This window comes from Chanos chanos, chromosome 15, assembly GCF_902362185.1.
Source record: "Chanos chanos chromosome 15, fChaCha1.1, whole genome shotgun sequence".
In the NCBI taxonomy this organism is placed as follows: Eukaryota; Metazoa; Chordata; class Actinopteri; order Gonorynchiformes; family Chanidae; genus Chanos; species Chanos chanos.
In genome coordinates this window covers 13,166,885-13,188,702 of record NC_044509.1, presented here as the reverse complement: position 1 = coordinate 13,188,702, position 21,818 = coordinate 13,166,885, and the positions used below count along the sequence as shown (strand labels likewise).

Here is a 21,818-nt window from a genome sequence, read left to right as displayed (position 1 = left end):
TCCTTAAAATGTGTTTGGTTATAAACATTCAGTATTTTAAGGGAATGCTGAGAGAAAAGATGCTGATTTGAACTGTGACCTGTTTGCAACTGCTTTAGAACCGGAGTCGCGGCTAAGAGGCCGTTTAATGGATTTAAAACAAATACGGTAAAGATAAATATATCTAGCTTGCATATAAGACTCCTATAAATGAACTGCTCCAGCACTGAAATAACGTCTGTGGCTACGCTTCGGACTGAAACACCGATCAAGGAAAGCTTTCACCGAGCAAGCACTTCAGATCCTACCAAACAGTATCTGCCCGTATGCCACCCAGACAAATAAACAATTCCGCTATAAACCAACGTGAATGCCTCATCTAAGAGGGAGACATTAAAAACGGCGGGACGCAGCACCGCAAGGGCAATTACTGCTCTGGAGAGAGTGCTTCAGAGCCCAGCTTCTCCAGACAGACCCGTTCTTCAGGGACGGCATTTTCAAATCAGCTTCGGCAAACATTTGTCTTTTTTTTCACTACCCCAGCTCATCTACACGCACAAGGGGAAGACAGATAATGAAAAACGACCAGAGCCCTGCGAGATGGTGACACACGGACCTGTGAAATGTATTATTATAAACCTACTTAGGCAAGCCAATTATATTTGAATAAAAATGTAATTTGCCTCTGTGCTAATACAGCAGTTAAGTTGTGGCACTATATCTTTTTCGCTGCGGAGGACTGCATTAACGAGTGTCGGGGAGACTTAAATTTTACAAGCTACTGCACACGCATTTATCCAAGTGTTCTTTGGCAAGCCCTTTGGCTAAGACAGCAGCGCAATTCTTGCCGAGTAAACACGGCTTATTGTGAGCATTTACACAAGGTGTTGTTCAACAAAATGTCCGCTTTACAAATTAAGCTTCCCTAAGACGCGGATTTCACAGCTGAAATTGCTTTTTCATGCTGATCCATCTGTAGCAAACAACATTAAAGGAACGGTTATGTTATGCCAACTCAGTCTGTGATATTTGCCTAGACAAGGCAGATCATGCATCCTCACCTCAAGACTGTCTGAGTGGTCGCCTTGTGTGTTTATTACTTGCAAAAGTCTGTTGGTTTGCTCTGCCTTTGTGCTGCTTACTGAAAAGCATTTAAAAGAGCAAAAAGAATTCCAAACTTGAAAGCATCAAATCCTTCTGGCAGAAAAAGCAGGCTGTAAACACATATTTCAGTTGTGATTTTTGCAAGAATTGTCAGTTAAACCATCTGTTTCAAGGGGGCACTCAACACTGCAACCCTGGTAGTAATTGAGTACTTGGTGTATGTAACAAGAACAACTGTTTATTCTTTTTTTCCCCGCTTTCTTTTTGTAAAATAAAATTCAACACTTTGCGTCGGAGCTGCGGCGGGTGTTTAATCTTAGTGAGAGGCCTAAACAGCTTCAGCAATAGTAGACACAGACACACACACACAAGACAAATTTCCCTTAAAGAAAGTGAAACAAAACTAGAAAAGGTGTCGTCTGAGTGCATCGCAAATTAATAAAAAGCGTCTGTAACTCTTTCAAGTGGTGCATAACTGAACCAGTCACTCTGTAGCAGTAGCTTAAATGGAAAAATAAGAGGTGTCAGGTGACAAAGCACTCTTTAAAAGAAACAAATATACACACACTAAGCAAATTCACGCCGACGCAAACACAAACACTGAAGTGCCCATAATGCTGATGTACGAACACACACCCCACACCTAAGATGTTAATACTGTTAACGTCTTAACCATTTTTGTCGTTTCTAATTAAAAGCTACAAAGGCGGCAGCGCGTGTCCACGAACAGATGTTTGGAGAGTTTGGAGCGAATTGTACGATGAGAGAGAGAGGGAGAGAGAGAGAGAGCTTTATCTGATCGGCGGGGTCTCTCCCCACACACCCTCACGGCCATTAATGAGCTCCTTCCCAGAGATTTAAAACATGAGAGCAAACATTTACTGTGGTTAACAGCCATTTTGCTCCTTACTGGATATTACCACAGCTGCTGTTTGTTTAGTGCACATCTCTGTGAGAGTGTGTGTGTGTGTGTGTGTGCTTGAGGGCAAACTCATGTTTCTTGTCACCTGAATGTGAGGCAGAAGACAGTGACACAAATACTAGGACGTCTGCAGGTTTCCCCATATTGACACTTCTGTCTGTACGTTCCGACAGCCTAATGAAGTTCAAACATTCGACACTCAAGCTTGCTAAATATCAGCCAACCTATAACTGTCACTCCTCTTGAGCAATTATGACTGATGGTTTTATTAAGGAACACACAGCGTTCTTGGCTTTTTGTCAGTATTAGCCCGTCACGAGGAGAAAAATAAATATTCTATAAACATTCTCTAGGAAGGTAAATAATGTTTATCTCCATAACAGCAGGGTGAAGTGAGGAGTCTAAATCCATTAACGACGATGATTGAAACAACTTGACTTGAAATTTTATGTTTTCCCATGGCAACCAGAGGTCTCCAAAAAAAAAAAAAAAAAAATCTCGGCTCAGGTTTACTAAGAGCATTAGATATGGCGCGGACGTGGTTTTAAACACATCTAAAACTGACAGGATGTCATATTTGATGTGCCAGTCACTGGGTTTTCCTGTACCATATTAACACAGATCATCTATCATTTTCTGACAGGTGAAAAATGTGCCTAAATGAATGTCTGCCGTTTCTGCCAAGACAAGACATAAATGCAGGCTAGAGGGTGGAAAATTAATTGTGGACTTAAAAAAAAAAAGAAAGACAGACAGAGAGAGAGAGAAAGAGAGAGATTTGTCATACGCAGAAGGGCTCATTTGCCAGCATACCAAATAGAACGAGGATAACTACCCAAAATAAACTCTTAGGAATAGCCCTTTACACCAAAAGAAAAGAAAGGAAAAGAAAAGAAAAGAAACAGCAGTTAACTTAACAGAAGAACACCGCTCTTCCCCAGACTGACGCTGTTGCATCTGCATTCTTTTTACACCGTCACCGACTCAGAGTGTCTGAAACAATGCCAAGGCACATGTCAATAGATTCAGTTCCACAATATTCTCCACAGTAAAGTGTTTAATCAATCCCTCCCTCTCTCCCTCCCTCTCTCTCTCTCTCTCTCTCTCTCTCTCTCTCTCACCCCTTCTGCTCTTTCTCCTCCCCCCTCTTTTCCTTTTTGCCTTTTTTTTTTCCTTCAAACAAAGACGTCTGAAGAAAAAATTCATAGGTACAATAGCTGTTCTGTCTCGAACGCTCCAGGGATGCTGAGATGGCGTTTAGAAAGTGGAGATTATATAGGAATGTATATGTGACAGATATGAAATACATTGCGAGGGAGGAAAGGTTGTTCTCTCATACTGATATGCTGGTATTCAATCATTCTTATTGAAAAGCTAATTAGCCACAAACACTACGCGGTGTATTATTGTTGCCTTTAGGAAATTTGCCCATAATGGTGGTGTTTATCTGCAAACAAAGACGTAAGGTCATCCGTCTGTAGACCGTATCAAATTGTCAGGAATGTATTGATATTTTGTTGGCATCAAGACAGACGGATATCCAAGATGTGCCTCAAGGGACCGTGAAATTCCTTACCTTCTACGTGACCTCATTTCGTCTATGAAACACCAACGGCAAAGCAAAAGAAACGATGGCTTCTGTTTTAGAAGAGTTCTTCTTTTCCCTTTGTCTGTCTCTCGTAAAATGTTTTGACTTCGCATCCAACTATTAATAGCATTTATCATTATACGATACACTTGAGCTGAGATCATGCAAAAACATGAAAAAAATGGGGAAAAATGCCAGCATAAACAGCTTTTTTTTTTTCGTGAGAACTTTGTAAACAGTAATTACTCTGAACTAAGGCTTAATTCATCGTCTTTACTGAAAACTTCACTGATGTGTCATTCCACTGCTATTGCTCTACCAGAAGCAAAAAGAAGGTCTGCATGGAATTACATGGGAGATATTGTTCAACACTCAGTAAATGCTGTCTGTTCACCCAGAAATCAGTTTCTATGAGAGGGTAAGGAAAAGAGGGCCAACCAGTCCAAATCAAATTGAGCTTAAAGCCCATTATGCAATGATCATGCAAAATGGTTGGAGCAGCAGGAGAGCATGCATTAAGTATCCTAATACTGGACTGAAAGGACCGTTAAAAAAAAAAGAAAAAAAGAAAGGGCTGAGGAGGGATTACACTGTGGATAGTTCGTGTCATGGGATTGGTGGAGCTCTAGACCAATGAGTCAGTCATTTCTAAAAAGAGCTCTAACACACACACAAGTCTCCCAGGTCTCCAGCCTCTCAATGGCCACACTTAATACACTCCTTTTCCCTCTGATGGTTCTGTCGTATAAAAGGACATCTGAAGGCGCGCGACTCGAGTGGAACGTTTTGATTTTCAGAGCGCCGGACGGGAACACCTTTTCGAATTTGCGTGAACCGCTGTGCAAACTGACGAGAAATTCCTTCTCAAATTGAAACCATCAAGGGTCTAGGGTAAAAGGCCCAGTGAAGGGGTTGGGTGGTGGGGGTTGGGGGGGCACAGAAAAATGGAAAGAGCATTGCTCTGAGAAGTTATAGGAGAATGGAATGGGGGTGGAGGGTCGGCTAGGAGGGGGAAATGTGGATGTAGGGGAGAGAGCGGTGAGAATTGGCCCTTCCCTCGAAAAAACATTATTCCGTGAGACCGCACCCAGATTTAAGTCACTGCATCACACCTGCCTCGGCTGCGACATCGAAACCCCAATCCAGGATTTTACACTAAGTCAACCCGCATGTGAGGAAAAGCACCTTAATAATTACTACACCCAGACATATCCTTAACAACTCTGATATTGTTTTAGAGGACAGGTAGATGGCACACCAGGATAGTTTGCAAAAGGTAATTCTCTGGATAAATTCTCTCTCTCAAAGCCAAGGGCTTCTCCAAATACCATACCACCCCCCCCCCCCCCCCCCCCCCCAAATCCATTGACTCTCCTTCAATTCAGTGATTACCATTCCAGAAGGAGTAGCACTGGTTCGTTTAAGACCGTAATCATTAGAATTGGATGGAGGATTACACACACTGGTGGTGGCTGAGCAGTCCTCCAGGAGCAGGATCGGGTACCCTTGCTCTATGAAGTTTTAAATGGACCATGGTGTACAAGCTGGCAGAGGAAGCCATGTGTAAGAGGGCTTCGGCATGGTGAGCGGTGCTGAATGGGATGTCACTGCCGAGATGTCTGCCCGGGGTTGACGCCGTTAGCATGTCACCATCAGGGGAAAAGCTTGAGGAAGCTTGAAATGCTTCAAAGCAGGAAAAAAAAAAAAAACCTGCTGTTGGTCTCACTTCACAGATTACACTGCACAATCCAGTAGCATCCACAGGGGACGAGAAGAGAAAGGGGGAAAAAAAAGAAAGAAAAAAAAAAGGAGCGAGACTTGTTACAGCTCAGACTTTGAATTATGTTACAGTGTTTGACTCAATACGGCTTGAACTATTTAAAAGGTGTTCTTGGCTTTGCAGCGGGTTCTGTATCAAATTAAGCAACATTAATCACATAAAACGCTCGGATATTTCTTTCAAACAGTACACATAATTTAAAAGAATCACTGGTGGAGCTAAGTCTTAAATGGTATTCTAAATGGAATGGTCTATGATTTACCGCACCGTTGGAAACAAATCTGTTCAATATATTTACACTAAATTAAAATCACTCCTCCTGAACTCTGTAAAGCCTAAAATCTAAGTACAGAGCTCATTTCTTCAATGCTTGTAATGTAACTTATATTTGATTCACAAAGAATAACAAAACAATCATAGAACATTCATTGAAGATCAAATTAAACTGAACTTCCTGAGAATTACCCTCAGGTAAAACAAACAAATGACACACACGCACGCACGCACGCTTTGCTTATACATGAATTCTAAATTATGCTCAGTTCACCAAATCCTCCAAAACTCCGCAGTAAAAGGCTTCACATTAAGCGTTCATCTGGCACACTGAAAACAGACTGTAAACACAGCAAAACATTACATCAGCGATCCAAGGAACGGATTTTTTTTGGCAGCCCAACCACAGTGAAAGCCACATCTGGTGGAATCACACAGAAAACAACCAAATATGCAACCGTGAGCCAACAACCAGACCAGACCAAGAACATAGGGAAGGAACAGTCTGGGAGGAACAATAAGGACAGTCTCTTCAGAGAGCATCTGATGATTTAGAGCCGAACCATTAAAAAGGAGGCAAAACACGAGGGTCAAATGCTAAAAACATATTTACAGATAAAAAAAAAAAAAAAAAGCCAACGGGAACAAGTCACGTCAGTTACCTACCTCTAAAGCCTCTAGTGTCATAAATCCAGAAATAGAAAAGCCATCGATGATGTCCTCTTCGGCTGAGGTAGACTCTTTTCTCTTCCTTCTGGGTGGCCGGGGTCTGGAGGAGGAAGAGGGGTTGGTGCTGTGCTCCCTCTCCGAATCTGAGGAGAAACGTAACACAGTGCCCCTCACATGGTTGGTCCTATTTCCATTAGACCTCCTCTCCCGGTCTCTCTCTGACCTCGACTTCCTCTTTTTACGGATCCCACTAGACCGTGGGCCATCCATCTCTCTCTCTCTCTCTCTCTAACCCCCCCCCCCCAGGAAAAAAAAAAGAGAGATGAACACTCAGTAAAGCACTTCCTCACGATTCCTTCTTCCCAAATCTAGTGCTGATAGATGGCAACAGATAAGAAAGGATTTCCAGAAGCTGAAGCTCCGACCACCAAAAAAAGAAAGAAAAAAAAAAGAACAAAAAAGAAAAACACTGACAACTGTGTGTGTGTGCTGAAACTCAGTGGAAGTACTCCAAGAAAAACAGAGTAATCATCCAAGATCCAGGGTCTATAGATTCAAAGAGGCTTTGCACGATACCAGGAACGGGCATTAGATTCCAGAAGTATATCCACAGTGGGGGGAAAGAAAAAAAATCCACTGACTGTTAATTATAGCTTTCCAAATCCAGTTGGTGAAAAGGTTCAAGTGACGTGGGTGAGTTTATCACTTGACACGTCCTGACACAGGAACTGCATTGTGGATAGGGTCCAAATGGTTGTCTTCATCCAACACACTCCTTAAGTGTAGTCTGTCACCTCTCGCTCCTACAAGTCAAAGAGATAGAGAGCATTTGTTATGAAATATGTTCATACATGGAATAACAAATGGAGAATGCATTAAGTCTCCCCTCCCCCCTTGAACTTTCTGCCCCATGGCTGTGCAGTGCACAATATTACACACAAGCTTCCTGTCACTCTGAATTATTTAAAATAAATTAAAGTTTTATTAGATCTGTCACAATCATCCGGTACTGATACTATGCTTTATAAAACGGACGATTATTAGTTCATTTGATTTGCGTAGATATTTCATCTACTACATAATTGGTCAATGGGTAGAAAATGATTCACATAAAACATCAGGTGAAAACTTCTTCCCCCATCCCATCCTCATTATTTATTAGTGAGTTCCTGAAAATGGTTAGCTCCATGAACCTTGCTTAAATACTTTAAAAACCTTTTTTGTTTGAGTTTTGCCCTACGGTCTACAACCTGTGCTATTCAGTTCATAGCTCCATAAATTCTTTGCAATATTAACATCTACAAGAAAAAGTTCAGGATAGAATGTTCATGATGGTAGACTTCTTATTACTAACAGTGCTCAGTCAAGTATGAAGCAATCAGTAGCAAATCGTTATTCTTCACCACTAACATCAACAATTCCAGACACACATCTCCTGTCTCATCAACTGTACAATGCACAGTCTTTTCACCACAAAGCCACCAGAAAATTCACTTGGCTTCATATCTTTAAACTTCAACCCTTAAGCGAATCATTGAAAAATTCCACAACACTATCTGCAATACATCTCTGTTTAACCAGTCCTTCATCCCATTGAAAATTCATGTGTATTGCGTTTCTGCTGAGTGTGTTGTCATCTGGGGTTTCCAATGAAGATTCCGGAAACTCAAGCGTTCTGCTTATGCTTATTGCTGATCTATGCTGTCTGCTCCAGATCCACTGTTCCAACACAAGACATGTCAAACAGCCACTGTATGCACGCCTCACTAAAAGTAGATGAGACATGAACTAACATATTTTGTGTTTATGAGAAAGTTCTGGTCTTTTTTGTTAATGGGAAAAAAAACCCTCTCTGCTTTTATGATCAACAGCACCTTCTGAAGTCATCTTTCCTGTAAACAATTATGCCATTAATTAAGGTATTATAAAACTAATTAAATCCTTTAAAGATGTGTTAAAATAACACTTTACAACATGCTTGGATACATTCATTTAAAACGCGACAAAATGTGTCACACGTTCATTATGATCATCCTATCCTATTCTCGTGCATGTCACTCAAAATTTCATCCTCCCTCTCCTGTAGTCTCACTGATCATTCCACACCTAGTGGGAACACGTTCACTGACTCCTTCTCAAGCGCTCACATTACATCATACCCAAACCCTCAACTTAAACTTCATAAAATGACATGAAGGAGTAATGATACGTCTGAAATCATCATTCAGATCTTTATCTTGTGCTGGGAAAAAAAAGCCACCCTTGACAAGACGGTTCACAAGTGGAAAAATATTGCAAATCAGCATATTGTTATCTCTCGGGAATTCGGTTCATTTGACCAGATACGCATTGAAACAACATTTTAACAAGCATAATGCCAGATTTATCAACTCAAACGTCTGTTTGGCAATCAAACAATTCTGCTTTATCTTGACGTCCAAAGCCGTTCCAGCCACCTATCCCTTTAACCTGATGCCCCGTGCCAGCTCTCCACAGTAATGTCACACATGCAAAATAGCTCTAGCGAATCGTTTCAAATCTATTTTCCCCCTCACATGCCCTCCCTTCACTCGTTCCCCCTGGATAACACGCTCTCTCGCTATCTTCGTTGAGTCCTTTTTGTCTGCCTCTTTCTGTCAGTAAATCTCACGCACCATGGCCAGTCCAGCCCACAACAGCGACTGGCACTGCCTCCTGCTCCGTTTTATTTCCACAAACACACAAAGCCAGCCTTTTCTCCTCCAAGACACGTCATGCAAAACCAAGAAATGCAAACCCTTGAGAGTGGGAGACCATCCGGACAAGTCGTTGACATTCGTAAATCAATGTTCTTTAAAACGGAAAACAAAAGGGAAATTTTTCAACAAACAAATAAATCCTGCAAGGAAGCGAAGCCGCTCTTCTCCACTGTCCGTGCTTCAGGATCCCGGAGCGGGGATCGGGCGCATTGATACAATATTGCCGCAGTGCCGCTTTACAGGCTTTGCGCTTCCTCAGCGCAAATAGTGCTTCGTTTGGAAACCAGTGACACTGAAATTCCATGATAAATAAATGACATATATTTAAGAAAATTCTTTTTTTTTTAGAATCTTTAGAGATCTATTATGGGACAAACACGAACATTATGTTTTAGGGATATTGCTGAGGGAATATGAAAAAAAACACATCTTAATGATTGTCATGACACCCAAATGATGATTTAAGTTGTCATGGATCGACTTTACAGATTACAGATTTTCGGTATAGACCAAAAGGCATACAATATTTCAGCAGATTAGTTTACAGATTACAGTCAATAGATTTTAGGTCTATTGCCACTGTGAGTCTCATCTAAACCTAAAGAAATATATGATTGATGTTCTCCTACATCCAAAACATGACTGATGTTTTCTTTTATATATGTACGTATGTGTGTGCGTCTGTGTGTGTGTGTGTCTGTGTGTATACATATATATGAAAACATCAATCATTTTTCTCTCTCTCTCTCTCTCTCTCTCTCTTTCTGTCTCCCTCCATCTTTCTCTCTCTCTCTGTTTATATATGTGTGTGTGTGTGTGTGTGTGTGTGTGTGTGTATGTATATATGTATACGTGTATTACATATAAGATGTAATTTATAAGATGGTATTACTATGGTATTACTATGGCGACGCCTTCTAAACTTGTTGATCTGTGCGAGCACTGTGCTGCCTCTAAAAATACTGTGATAATCCCTCTCCTAAACAACAACTTTACCACCATGGAAACCGTTCAGAAATGAACGCTATTTGACTGTAAAAGATACGTTTTTAAAGCCCCAAACACTTTTCACACCACAAGACTTGCATACAGTGTTTGCATTTAACTGCTTTATTAAGGCTTACGCTCAAATACCTTCACACTGAGGGGTTCCAAAGAGTGTAAGGTGACTAAACTCTGCTGAATGGCTTTCATCGACTGCTTTGACATCATCCTATAAACCTCCACTTTCAAGCTTTCAAAACTCCATCGAATTGTTACTATCATGACTCAATTGAAGATTGGAAGACTGTGTATATCTGCATTTTAAAACCTCCCAGAGAGAGGAGGGGGGCGAGAGAGAGAGAGAAGGAGGGGGGAGCGAGCAAGAGAGAGAAAGAGAGAGAGAGAGAGAGAGAGAGAGAGAGAGAGAGATTGCATTGAATTCAGAAAGATGTCTAGCTTTGGCAGTGCCACGGCAGAGAGCCCTGTCATTCGCACTGTCATTATGTCCTTACTGAGTGCATTACTGTCTAAGCCCTAGCTGTCGGTCCATTCAGGAGTGAAGTGGGTCAGGGCCGGAATGTGGGCTGTCACAGTCAGTTTTATTGACAGATCCATCTCCTGCACAGATCTCAGGCACAGGTGTCGGATGATTCTTTTTGCTTATGTAACGAGAATACGTCTCCCCTCGGGCTGACCCTTAGGCCGGCCAACTCATCTCTCCTGTCAAAGCTTGCCGAAATTGGAGACGGATCTTCTGAGAGAAGTGTCACAATGCATATTACTTATTCAAACCATTTAGCCAGTGGTTCAAAAGAAAAGGTGTTTGTGAAAAAGGGAATACTGGTTATGGTCTGAGAGTAACCGTCACGTTGAGTAAGATGCCACGCAAACAAGCGCACACAGTCGGAGGCTTGTCAGAAATCTGCTGCATAACCATTCTGAACATATCACCTCTGGTTCTGATCCAGTCTTGTGAGACGAACGGATGTTGATTTATCTCACTACAGCCTAGATATCCCACAAAAATACACAAAACTTTTTATGTTATTGTCATTGTTGTTTTTATTATTATTGCTGTTGTTATTTTGTTTTGTTTAGACCCCACTTTTCACTCTGAGATTACTTTTCATAACATAGTGCATGATTCAATAAAGAAATCTGACTTTGCAAGCCATGTTAACCACCAACCGGGAGAGTATTGATTTTTTTTTTTCCGGCGTTACCTGAACTCTTGTGGTCCATGTAATTTATTCAGCTAATATACTTCTGTCTGGTAGAATGGGCATGCCAGGCCGTTGTTATTTATGCCACGCACAGATATGCAATGTGCTGTATCATTTATGAATAACGGTCCAGCAGATTCATAAGCATTAACAAAGGCCAATATTTTCAGCGTTTCAGAATGAACACTGACTCTCCCGATACGCATACTGTACTGCATTGGTGTCTCTGCGGTCATAAAATTGATTCTTAGACTATAATTATGTAAGAGTATAGGACGCATTACCTAATTTATTCTGCTGCAATCACACCAATATTGTTCTTGCCCTTGATTAAGTAAAGGCCTAATTTGCTCTTTCATTAGCTGTAAAGATTTTTCATTGTTTCCACTAGCAAATCCAAAGCCACATTAATGATCCGCTCTGTGTGTATCTACAGTGAGGTTATTGACGCGCTGGTGGAAGGCAGAGGCTACGCTATGTTCCGAGAAAGACTCTGTGTATTGCTTGTCACCTATGACACCAGATGGATTGAATTGATTTTGTTCTTTTGTGGCCTTTTCATTATCCAATTAAGTATACGAAATGAGCTCAGGCAAGAAACAAAACAATTTCAGATAATCACGATTTAATGCCCCCCCCCCCAAAAAAAATAGTGTTTTATGGTTTCATCCATTTTTTCTTTTTTGCTGTAACTTTTAAACAACGGATCTACAGCCCAGTCAACAATCATCCATGAAGGAACTGACCTACTCACATACAATGGATGAAAACGAGTTTTCTCTCAGTATACCGTCCGTCTCTAATTTCTGACATTGCTTACAATCAGACAATCATCATCATCATCATCATCATCATCATCTTAAAAAAAAAAAAAAAAGTAGATAAATAACTGTCTGGTTATGTTTCCATATACAAATCAGCAGGGCGTCTGCACAAGCAGAATGTATGGCAGTGTATTCTTGTCCTGGATGAATTAGCAGACGGGGAGAGCCTGTGTATTTTTAGCCCAGAGCGCTGATGTAGAAATGCTTAAACGGCGTGGCTGCGAGAGAGCCGGAGCGCCTCTGGTTCCACTGCCCTCAGACAAGGAGAACGCTGGTGTCGTGGGTGTCGACCTGCTCAGCGTTTAGATAATGCTCTGGTAATGCAAACTTTATGTTCCCAAAACGTCTGGGCGAAGCCGCACAGCACGGTAAACGATGTTCCGTACCGATTTTTGTGTCTGGGGTTCTTCCACTTCCATAATGAGTCGTCTAAGGGAACCATTGTTCTGCATAAGAGAGAGGTGAGAGTTGTCTTCTAGACTGCTAATTCGGTTAACGAAATGTTGCCCCTTTAAAAAAAAAAAAAAAGAAAAGAAAAGAAAAAGAAAGACAAACACAGGATGACCTCCGCAACACAGGGTAATTAAGCTTTGTCAGAAGAGAACTCCGATTCTCCCCAAGGATGCACATAATCAACATTACATATGGAGGAAAAATTCCCTTCTGTAGTAAGCCTAGAGTTGAGTTCAGGCAACCAGGCATCTTCAGCTCTGTTTGTGTAGGATTACACGTACAGGCCAGGATCACATTCTGGCAAATGTTCTGACTCTGACCTTGTGTTTCCAGATAAATCATTTGATTGGTCATATGCTTTACTCATATGCTCTACAGAGTCTATACTCTGCAACAGGGGAGCAGAACATGTGAACTTCAGAGTAGGTCTGTGTCACATGTTCAATTACACCCCCCCCCCCTCCAGCCTGACATCTGGTTGGGGGGGGGGGGGGGGGGGTGAATGTGTGACAAAGAAGCTCTAATTTCAAACACTGAAGAGGACAAGACAACATAGAACCATGTCATGCGTGCGATTCCCTAAGGGGGGAAACCAGGATCTGGATTCTGTGCTCGAGCACAATCAGAATGTTCCGGAATGCAGTCCCGGGAAGAAACCAAAAAAAAAAAGGAGAAGACGAAGAAGAAGAAGAAGACGAAGAAGACGAAGAAGAAGAAGAAGAAGAAAAAAAGTCTCTCTTCATACACTCGTAATGACATGTGTTGCACAATAGCGTTTAAACACCCTCTGAGAGCACACCACTCATCACGATAAAAGCACAGCTGTGGCGCGGGATGGCAGCCTCTCCCTCTCATTTGAAACCCTGCTATCTTTGTGTCTTAACATCATTTAGAAAGCTGTTATAAGAAGAAAAAAAAAAGTCCTTGAGTTCTATTTGAAATAAAGCAGTTATGTATTCTCTGCCTATGACCTTCGTTTGATGCGTTCATTGCACTCAACATTATACTCAATGATAATCCATTCTCTTTTGAATGGCCTTACAAATCTTATGCTCTTCTCTCATTTTACTCAAGGTCACTGACAAGATTTTTCTTGTCGAGAGGAAACACTTTTGTGCAAAGAATTGAGTTACTCATAATTAATTGGGCCAAATCTTTCAAAATTGCTCCGGATAGAAATCAATACACCCTGTCAATACACTAGCCAAAGCTCTATAGACAGTCAGCATTGTAAAATACACACAAATATTTGAGTTGATTTAAATGTTTTAGCGAGTCACGATTTGACTTTACATAGTAAATCTGCCAAACAGCTTGCAACCCAGGTTAGACAGTGTCACTAATTAATGGTCTTATCTTTATCTGTCAAAAGATTTCGGAGAAACAGCCTCACTGAATGTGCACTCCTTTTTACTTGTGGGTTTTTTAATATTCTGTTTCTGTTCTCCAGGTGACAGGGAAGAAAGTGGGTTATAATTTCTTTTCTTCAAAGCTGAACAGCGGGATTAATAGCATATCACATCATCACAACTCGTAACAGTGAACGAGGACCTGCTCCACCATGAAGCTGTCTGTGTGTGCAACTCTGTCTCAGACGCATACAAATACCCAAAAAGATTCTTTCTCAAAGTCAAGATAATACGAATCACAAAAATAACCTTTGCTATTGTCAGCGTCGTCATCTGTGTTGTCATCATGGTCACCATCATCGTCGTCGTCATCATCATCATCATCATCATCATCATCATCTGAAGATTTTTTTGAAGGTATTTGAAAAATTATGTGAACAGTCTAAGACTGCAGCTTGTATGGAATGCATGGAAAGACTAAACGTCTGCAGTGATTAAAACACTTTATTAAAAAAAAAAAAAGACTCCACTATGCACGTCACTGTACAACACACTGACTACATGTTCACCTATAGCTGTGTGACATTGTCCTATTGTATTTCATAACCTATGAAATTAGCTCAGAGGATTAGGGATCAGTTTCAGCTTTGTCAAGATTTTTTTTTTTTTTGCTTCAGAACACATAACACACATCCTCTAAAGGGTCTACACACACACACACACACACACACACACACACAGGTTTGCATTGGTCTCATCACTAAGGCAGTGTTTACTTTGCAGGTACATGAACACACTAAATTTGCTTACATTTGGGACATGTTTACACAAGTCAACAGAAGAGATAAAACCATCCTAATGACTCCCACATGTATCTACGCGACACAAGGCTATGAGGCCGACACAGGTGATATTAATGGAGGAGTAAGACCATTCCCCTTCATATTAATATATGAGGCATGTCACAATTCTTTTTTGCCCGCGTTCTTTCCGCAGGCCAACTCTATCAATCACTTCTCCATTTGGAGTCTGCCTGTCTGTGCCCACAGACGAGGCCTGACAAACCCAAGCCTTTATGGCCGATGCACTTACGCTCAGAGACATTTCAGCTTTATGCTATGTTTGCTTTGCTTTAATGGCTGAGTCTGGACCGTGTGCAATACTGCTCCGGGAGTCGTCCGTGTGTTTGCGACGTCCGAGCTGCACGTCGATTTCGGCCTTAGCGTTCGCCATGCACACCGGCTTCAATGTGCGTGTGTCTGTGCAGTGTGTGAATGTGTGTGTGTGTGTGTGTGTGTGTGTGTGTGTGTGTGTGTGTGTGCTGAAGGGGGGGGGGGGGGGGGCAGAGGCAGTGGGGTAACACTTTGTAACATTTTTTATTCACCACAGCAGAGAAGCAACTGCATATTTTCAGAATCTGTTATTCCTTCAATGCATCGGTAAAGGTTTTTTTTTTTTTCTTCTTTTTTTCTTTTTATCTGTCGACAGACCAAAAAAAATTGAGTGAGAAGAGACCAAAATAGCACAAGAACAGAAAGGAATAACGGTTCAGGTATGCGTTTTTTTTTCTCATGTTTACCTTAAATTTATTTATATATTTATTTTTAAAACACTACTGTATATTGCTCAGATCATGATAATACTTTCACTGACAGATGAAACATCATAAAAAAAAACATTCTGAAAGCCTTCTAAGTGGTATTTTCCATTCATCAAAATGACATCCAGTTCAGGTGCTGCTTTTAAAAACAAACAAACAAACAAGAAAAAATGGTGTTTCTTGTTTAGAAGAGAAAGTTAATATTTATATCAAGATGTTTACCATCATATCCATATTACTTCATCAGTGGGAATTCTCGATGGTTACACAAAGCATTCTTTAGTTTTAATTTAATTACGATTTTGTCCTAAGAATAACCCAAGGAATCACAGTCAATGTGCACAATAGCCATGACACGCTGTCAGCACGCGGTAGTGTTTACTGAACTGTTTACAAACAGAATGGCATCAAAAAAAAAAAACAAAAACAAAAAACAAGCAAAGTTTATCCACACAGCAAAATACACAAAAGACTCTTCCTATTCCAAGAGCATAAGATAAAAAAAAAAGGTATTCAGTAAGAAAGAAATCACAGCAAGAGATCCAAAGACCGCTGTGAATGAAAGAAACAACAGGTTAAAACGCAAATGAAACGAATTCTTGGGGTATTTTAGCTCACAGCTGGGCGTGGGGTTAGGAACCGTGGGGTCGCGACCATGAGGTGGAAGTGTTTTGTTTTGTCGGGAAGCTGGTGACCCCCTGTTTCCTGTCTCGTACTTTGCTGCGGGTTTGACTGAGCGTTCAATAACAGGAGATTCATTAGCGTGTTTAATGTGAACGCGAAACAAAGGTGGCAGAGAGGGAAAGAGAAAGAGAGACAGAGACAGGAAGCCAAACATACATCCCCTTTCCACCCTCACAACACTGATGCCTCTAAAACAACACGCTTGATGGACTGAGGGTCACGCAAATATTATCTTCACTCAATCCACTCTTGTACTTTTTCATAGTCATAGCTCTGGGCACACACACACACACACACACACACACAAACCAGACTTTTTAAACCAGGCTAATTGTTCCTTTTATGAGGCAAAATGAGAACAGTATATCTCATTGTACAGGCAAAAGGAGGGGGGTCGGGGGAGGGTGGGGTGGGGGGGGGATCTCTCTGGAATACGAGGCAGGGATATTTTCCAATTACTCAACCCTCTCTCTCTAACATCCCAGAGGGCGAGCTCTGGAGAGAGACAGACAGAGAGAGAGAGAGAGAGAGAGAGAGAGAGAGAGAGAGAGAGAGAGAGAGAGAGAGAGAGATAGGGAGAGAGGGATAGAGACAGGGAGGGGGAGACAGAGAGAGAGAGAGAGAGAGAGAGAGAGAGAGAGAGAGGGAGGGAAAGGGAAAGAGAACGTCACATTCATTTATTAGTATTAGGAGGCTGCTCTGTTCTTCCTGTCAGGCTTCTCATCTTTATACATTTTACAGCACAACACACACACACACACACACACACACGATCAGTCTGATAGAATCTGTAAACTTCCAAATAAATGGGACAATAAGTGACATGAAAAAGACATGAAATATGTATTTATAGCGGGATAAATATAAAAGAGAAGTACAGGAATAATGGAGTCGGAGGTGTTTGTATGTGTGTGTGTGTGCGTGTGTGTAAGTGTATCTGTGTGTGTGTGTGTGTATGTGTAGTCGTATACAGTAGAGAGGAGGAGTGTACAGTACAGGTATATAGTATTGAATTTTTTCTCTTGAACTCTTGTGTACTGAGAGGTATAAAAAATGCTGTCAGTATGTGAATGCTGGCACTCTCACCAATTCATAATGGAAAGTGTGAATTTCACTGAGAATGAGTCTCAAGGGTGGCTTTGCTTTTAACAATGTACTTTTCACTAAATCAGTCCCTGTGAGAAACACGTTGAACATAAAAAAAAAAATTAAAATAAAACAACAGTCAGATGTCCCATCTCTGTTAGCATTTTAGAACAGCCCAAACCTGGCGTCTGTGTATCAGGGGAATTTTCAGGGACATAGAGATGATCTGACTCTCACTTACAGTTTTTGACAAATTTTATGAATCCATTTAAACAGACCGATCCAAGCTACATCCACTGCACTGCATATGTGTGACGTCCAAACCGTGTGGTTTTGATCCAAGAGCATGACGGAATTCACCAAAACAAGACTTCATCGTGCCTAATTAGAAAAACTGACTTTCTACACTTTTATTTTGCTTTTTAGCCCTTTTTGAAATTCAGTACAGAAATGTAATGTATTTATTGAGTATGACTGATGTGGGTTATGTAATTACCATTTTAAACATGCTCCCAAATGGAATATTTAAGCAGATGTCAGGTGGTCTTTCAATATGCCTCTAAGAGCTTAGGCATCATGTTCTCCATGAATGAAAACAAGTTCCATCTGTGGAACCGGGGCTCCTTTAGAACCCAACTATTAGCCCTCCAGTCCTCAACTATAAATATCATTTGGATCAATGCAACCATTTAATTGCTGTGTAATTTACAGAAGTACCCTCAAGATGAACTATTTTTTTTTTTTTTTTCTTATCAAAATAAACGGCCGCTACGTGACAAAAGCATGTAGCGTGCAACCATCTACTTCAGTCTCTTCAAAACGCTGCCAAAAGTAACAGTGTCGAGAGGAGACCGGAGAGAGGGGGGGGGTGTCTTTTTGAAGACTTCGTGAGATCAAAAAATAGAGGGACACATAAGGTAGCAAGATGTCTGTAAATTCATTTGGAAAAATGTCCTGGTTTTTGAAGCTGTCATTGCTCTGAGTTGAGGTGTTTGGTAAAGGTTTTACAGGGTTTGAACAGAGAAGCTTTTGCCCAGCTGTAACTCTTCAGGAGCATATACAGCTGAGGCAGGGAGTGGAAATCTAATCTGAAAGTGTCATTTTAGGACAAATTAATCTTCCCAGGAGATTAAAAAAAAAAATCAATTGACTAAACAACAGCACAAATGGGAAAGGTTAGCAAAAAACACAAACTGCTTTGGAACAAGACGTTTATGCACTGCCAGTAAAACAATTTCGAAAGTAATGTTTCAATTTATTTATAAAGAAATACAGACACGAACAGAAAATAATGACCGTGAATTCACAACAAGCCAAAATGAGAACAAAGAACAAACCCACAGAAAGTGTTTTCAGTGTTTCAGTGTTTTAAAGCCAAAAATGTCATGGGTTTGTAAGCTGCGACTTTTTCGGTGGACTTATGGATGCCTCTCACAGTGAGGTGTCCTGTCCCTCAGCCCCTGGTCAGTCAGATACGAGATCCTGAACGAACCAGTGAATGCGTTCATGTGTTTTCTGCTGGCGAGGTAAAAGTCCGTACGCTCCACCAGGCCAGCCCACAGGCCCAGCCAGCCATGCAGCGCACAAATGAAATGAAAAATCTCTCTCTCCTTGGCTATTATACTTTCTGAGCAAGAAACAAGACACGCGGACTCGGAGGTCCGTGCCCTGCCCGACGTTCCTCTGGCTTCTGGAGTGTCGTTTCAGGACACCGAAGAAACCGAAAGAAATTCAAACGATATCAGTAGGGTTTGAGAAACAGAAATATTAGCTGGATTTTTCATATAACCTTGCAAGTATTCTCACATCAAAAGTAATGACAAAATCTGTTGTTATTGTACAGGTGATAAATACGTCTTAAAAAACGTATGAAATTCTAGCGCGTTTGGACGAGGGTGAAGGATTCATAATGATAAATGAGTGAAGTGCTTATAAAAAGCGCACGGCCTGTAAAACAAAATTTCCCTCTATGAATTGAAAACCAATCACGCCAAATCATGCCACCCCTCCCCACCCCCACACCTTTGGAGTTATTTTACCAGTGTTCACTGTTTCTATGAATGTAATTGGTTTCCATGGTGATCACTGTGGATTCCACTTTTTTTTTTTTTTTTTCATGGTGTGCTGGTGGGGTGGGGCAGGGTGTAATTACAAACACACACACACACACACACACACAAAATTGCACGCACACTCCTACACACACACACACACACACACACACAAATATAGTCTAGATTCTTAATTTTGGGGCTTTAAACACACTGCAATCTAAAATGACCCGCTTTGGAGGCAATAACTGTTGCATTACCATTTTTACTTCACAGCTAGCTACATTACAGTTTTGCATTGCACAATGGAGTGTGAATGACAGACTGCTGATGACACACTGGGACGGGCTGAGATGGATGGACAGAGTGATGGTGACGAATAGATTTGTGAAGAGCCGATCACACTGACTGAGAGGAGAAATGCCAAGAGATGTGCCCCAGGGAATCTCCCATTTACCATGTGCTCAGCAGTGTTACTGTACAGAGACATCTGAATCCCTAAACTTAAAAACACACTGTAAACAGAGCTGGAATTATCATTGATAATGGTTATTTTATCTATACCACTACTCCCATTTGTGTGAGCTTTTATGTTTCCTGGCGGTATATGACAGGTTAGCTCAATTAAATACATCTGCTCCAGTCTGTTATTAATGATTGTTCTCGATATTTGTGATTATATGCATTTGTCATGCCTGATGCACAAAGCCACGAGACTTAATTCTGTTCATCTTGCTGAGTGATGCAAAAAATAACAGGTAATTAATGTTACGCTGCGGAAAAAAAAAAGAAAAAAAAGTAAGCTGTTAAAAGTAAGACGTTCAACAAGATGAAAAGAGAAAAGCAACAGTACATCTGCGATTTGATCTTGGCCTTGCCTGGAATGTGGTCATATTTTAAGCATGGGTGTTTGATTTTGGATCGTCGTCAAAAACCATTCGAAGCGTTTTTGTACTCCACATCCTTCCAAATAAAAATCTCCTCTCCTCTACGAGCGGCGATGCAACGGTCCAGTCCGCTCTGAACCGGGCTGCGGCATGTCTGTGAGGGTTTTTTTTTTTTTTCGTTTTGGGTTATGACTTTACCTGCCAATGATTGCAGCTGCTGCAGAGAGGCCACGAAGGTAGTCCAGAGCCGAGATGAAGTCATATATCAGGACCAGGAAACAGATCTTGCTGGGTCTCGGGGGGGGGGGGGGGGGAGTGGAAGGGGAGGGGGAGGTGAAAACATTTGGCACGATCACAGAGAGACAAAAGAGAAAAAAAAAAAAGACAAAAGGGAGACCAGAAAGAGAAAAAAAGAAAGAGGAGAGAATATTGCCTAGCTGAAACAAAGGATAAAAAGATCAGACATGGGAGAAACAATCAGATTAAAATCTTTGCAGATTAAAACGTGAACGCGGGAGATTTAACCCTAGAGTGGTTTAGGGATAAAACCAGATGACAAACATCATAATCCCAGTTAGAAATCCCCCAAAATGAGTAATTCCTAAAAGAACTAGTTTAACACAGAGGACCATACCATGACACGGGTGATTTAGGATGATGCGACAGGCTGAGAGAAAGAGCCGAGAACACCACCAAATGCAAATGCACTCCAGAATACCTGAGTTTCATTGAACAGTTTAAACAAAAACACCACATGACTGAATATCGCAGCGGCGTAACGGATTTTTTCTCTCCCTGGGTCTTCGAGCAGTACAAAAAAACAGAAACAATCTTTTATTTGGTGTTTAACGATGATCTAATCTCTGAAACTCAGGCAACCGAAGAACAAAGACTCTGTGCGCACAGAAAACGTAAGCAACGAGCAAGAAACTGTTTACAGTTTTACAGAAAATTGCAATGTTAAGTCATACCACAATACACAGTCTGCTGTTATTCCCCCCCCCCCACACACACAGGGCCGTGAGGAGCAAGATGACATCATGATAAATAATATAATATCTTTTGCTGGTGTTGCACTGTTATGATTCTTGCCTTGAACAGTGATGCTAAATGCAGCCATGTCCCGTGAATTAAAAAAAGAAAAAAAAATCACTCCAATATTGTGAGTGACAAATTGTGCTGTCCATCTGAATGAAGAGCATAGACAAGGATAATAGCTTTTTCCCTAAGCTAAATCCTGCACTGAGGTTAAGATCTCAACTGTGAATTGCTTTAATATAGGGTACTACCCCTCGAGTAGGATGGATTTTGTAAGAGAAGTATGCGGCGAATAGACGTATAGATGGGAATCCGTTGGGAAAAGTTAGCATCAGTGAAACAGAAGCGTACTCTACACACACAGCACCCTGAGAAAGAGCAACCTGCAGCGCCCGCTGCTGTGTGTGTGTGTGTGTATGTGTGTGGGCATGCATGAGCATGTGCGTGCATACTTGTGTGTGTGTGTGAGAGTGAGGGGTGTGCTGGATTGGGTGAGGGGGATGTGGGGTGCGGGGGGAGTTCAGGAAGAGACTGAGAATTGCAGGCTCTCATAGCCAAGTGGGTGTCAAATTATCCCTTCACCACA

The 21,818-nt window shown here is 41.3% G+C and overlaps 1 protein-coding gene across 1 annotated transcript in view; it reads right to left on the bottom strand.

The window, feature by feature from the left end:
* The window catches only part of auts2a (activator of transcription and developmental regulator AUTS2 a), a 273,349-nt gene extending 266,764 nt beyond the window's left edge, over positions 1-6,585 (bottom strand). The window contains exon 1 of the mRNA XM_030792745.1: positions 6,313-6,585. Coding sequence (XP_030648605.1) covers positions 6,313-6,585 — 273 coding nt within the window. The remainder of the gene's footprint in view (positions 1-6,312) is intronic.
* Positions 6,586-21,818: the final 15,233 nt, after the last annotated feature.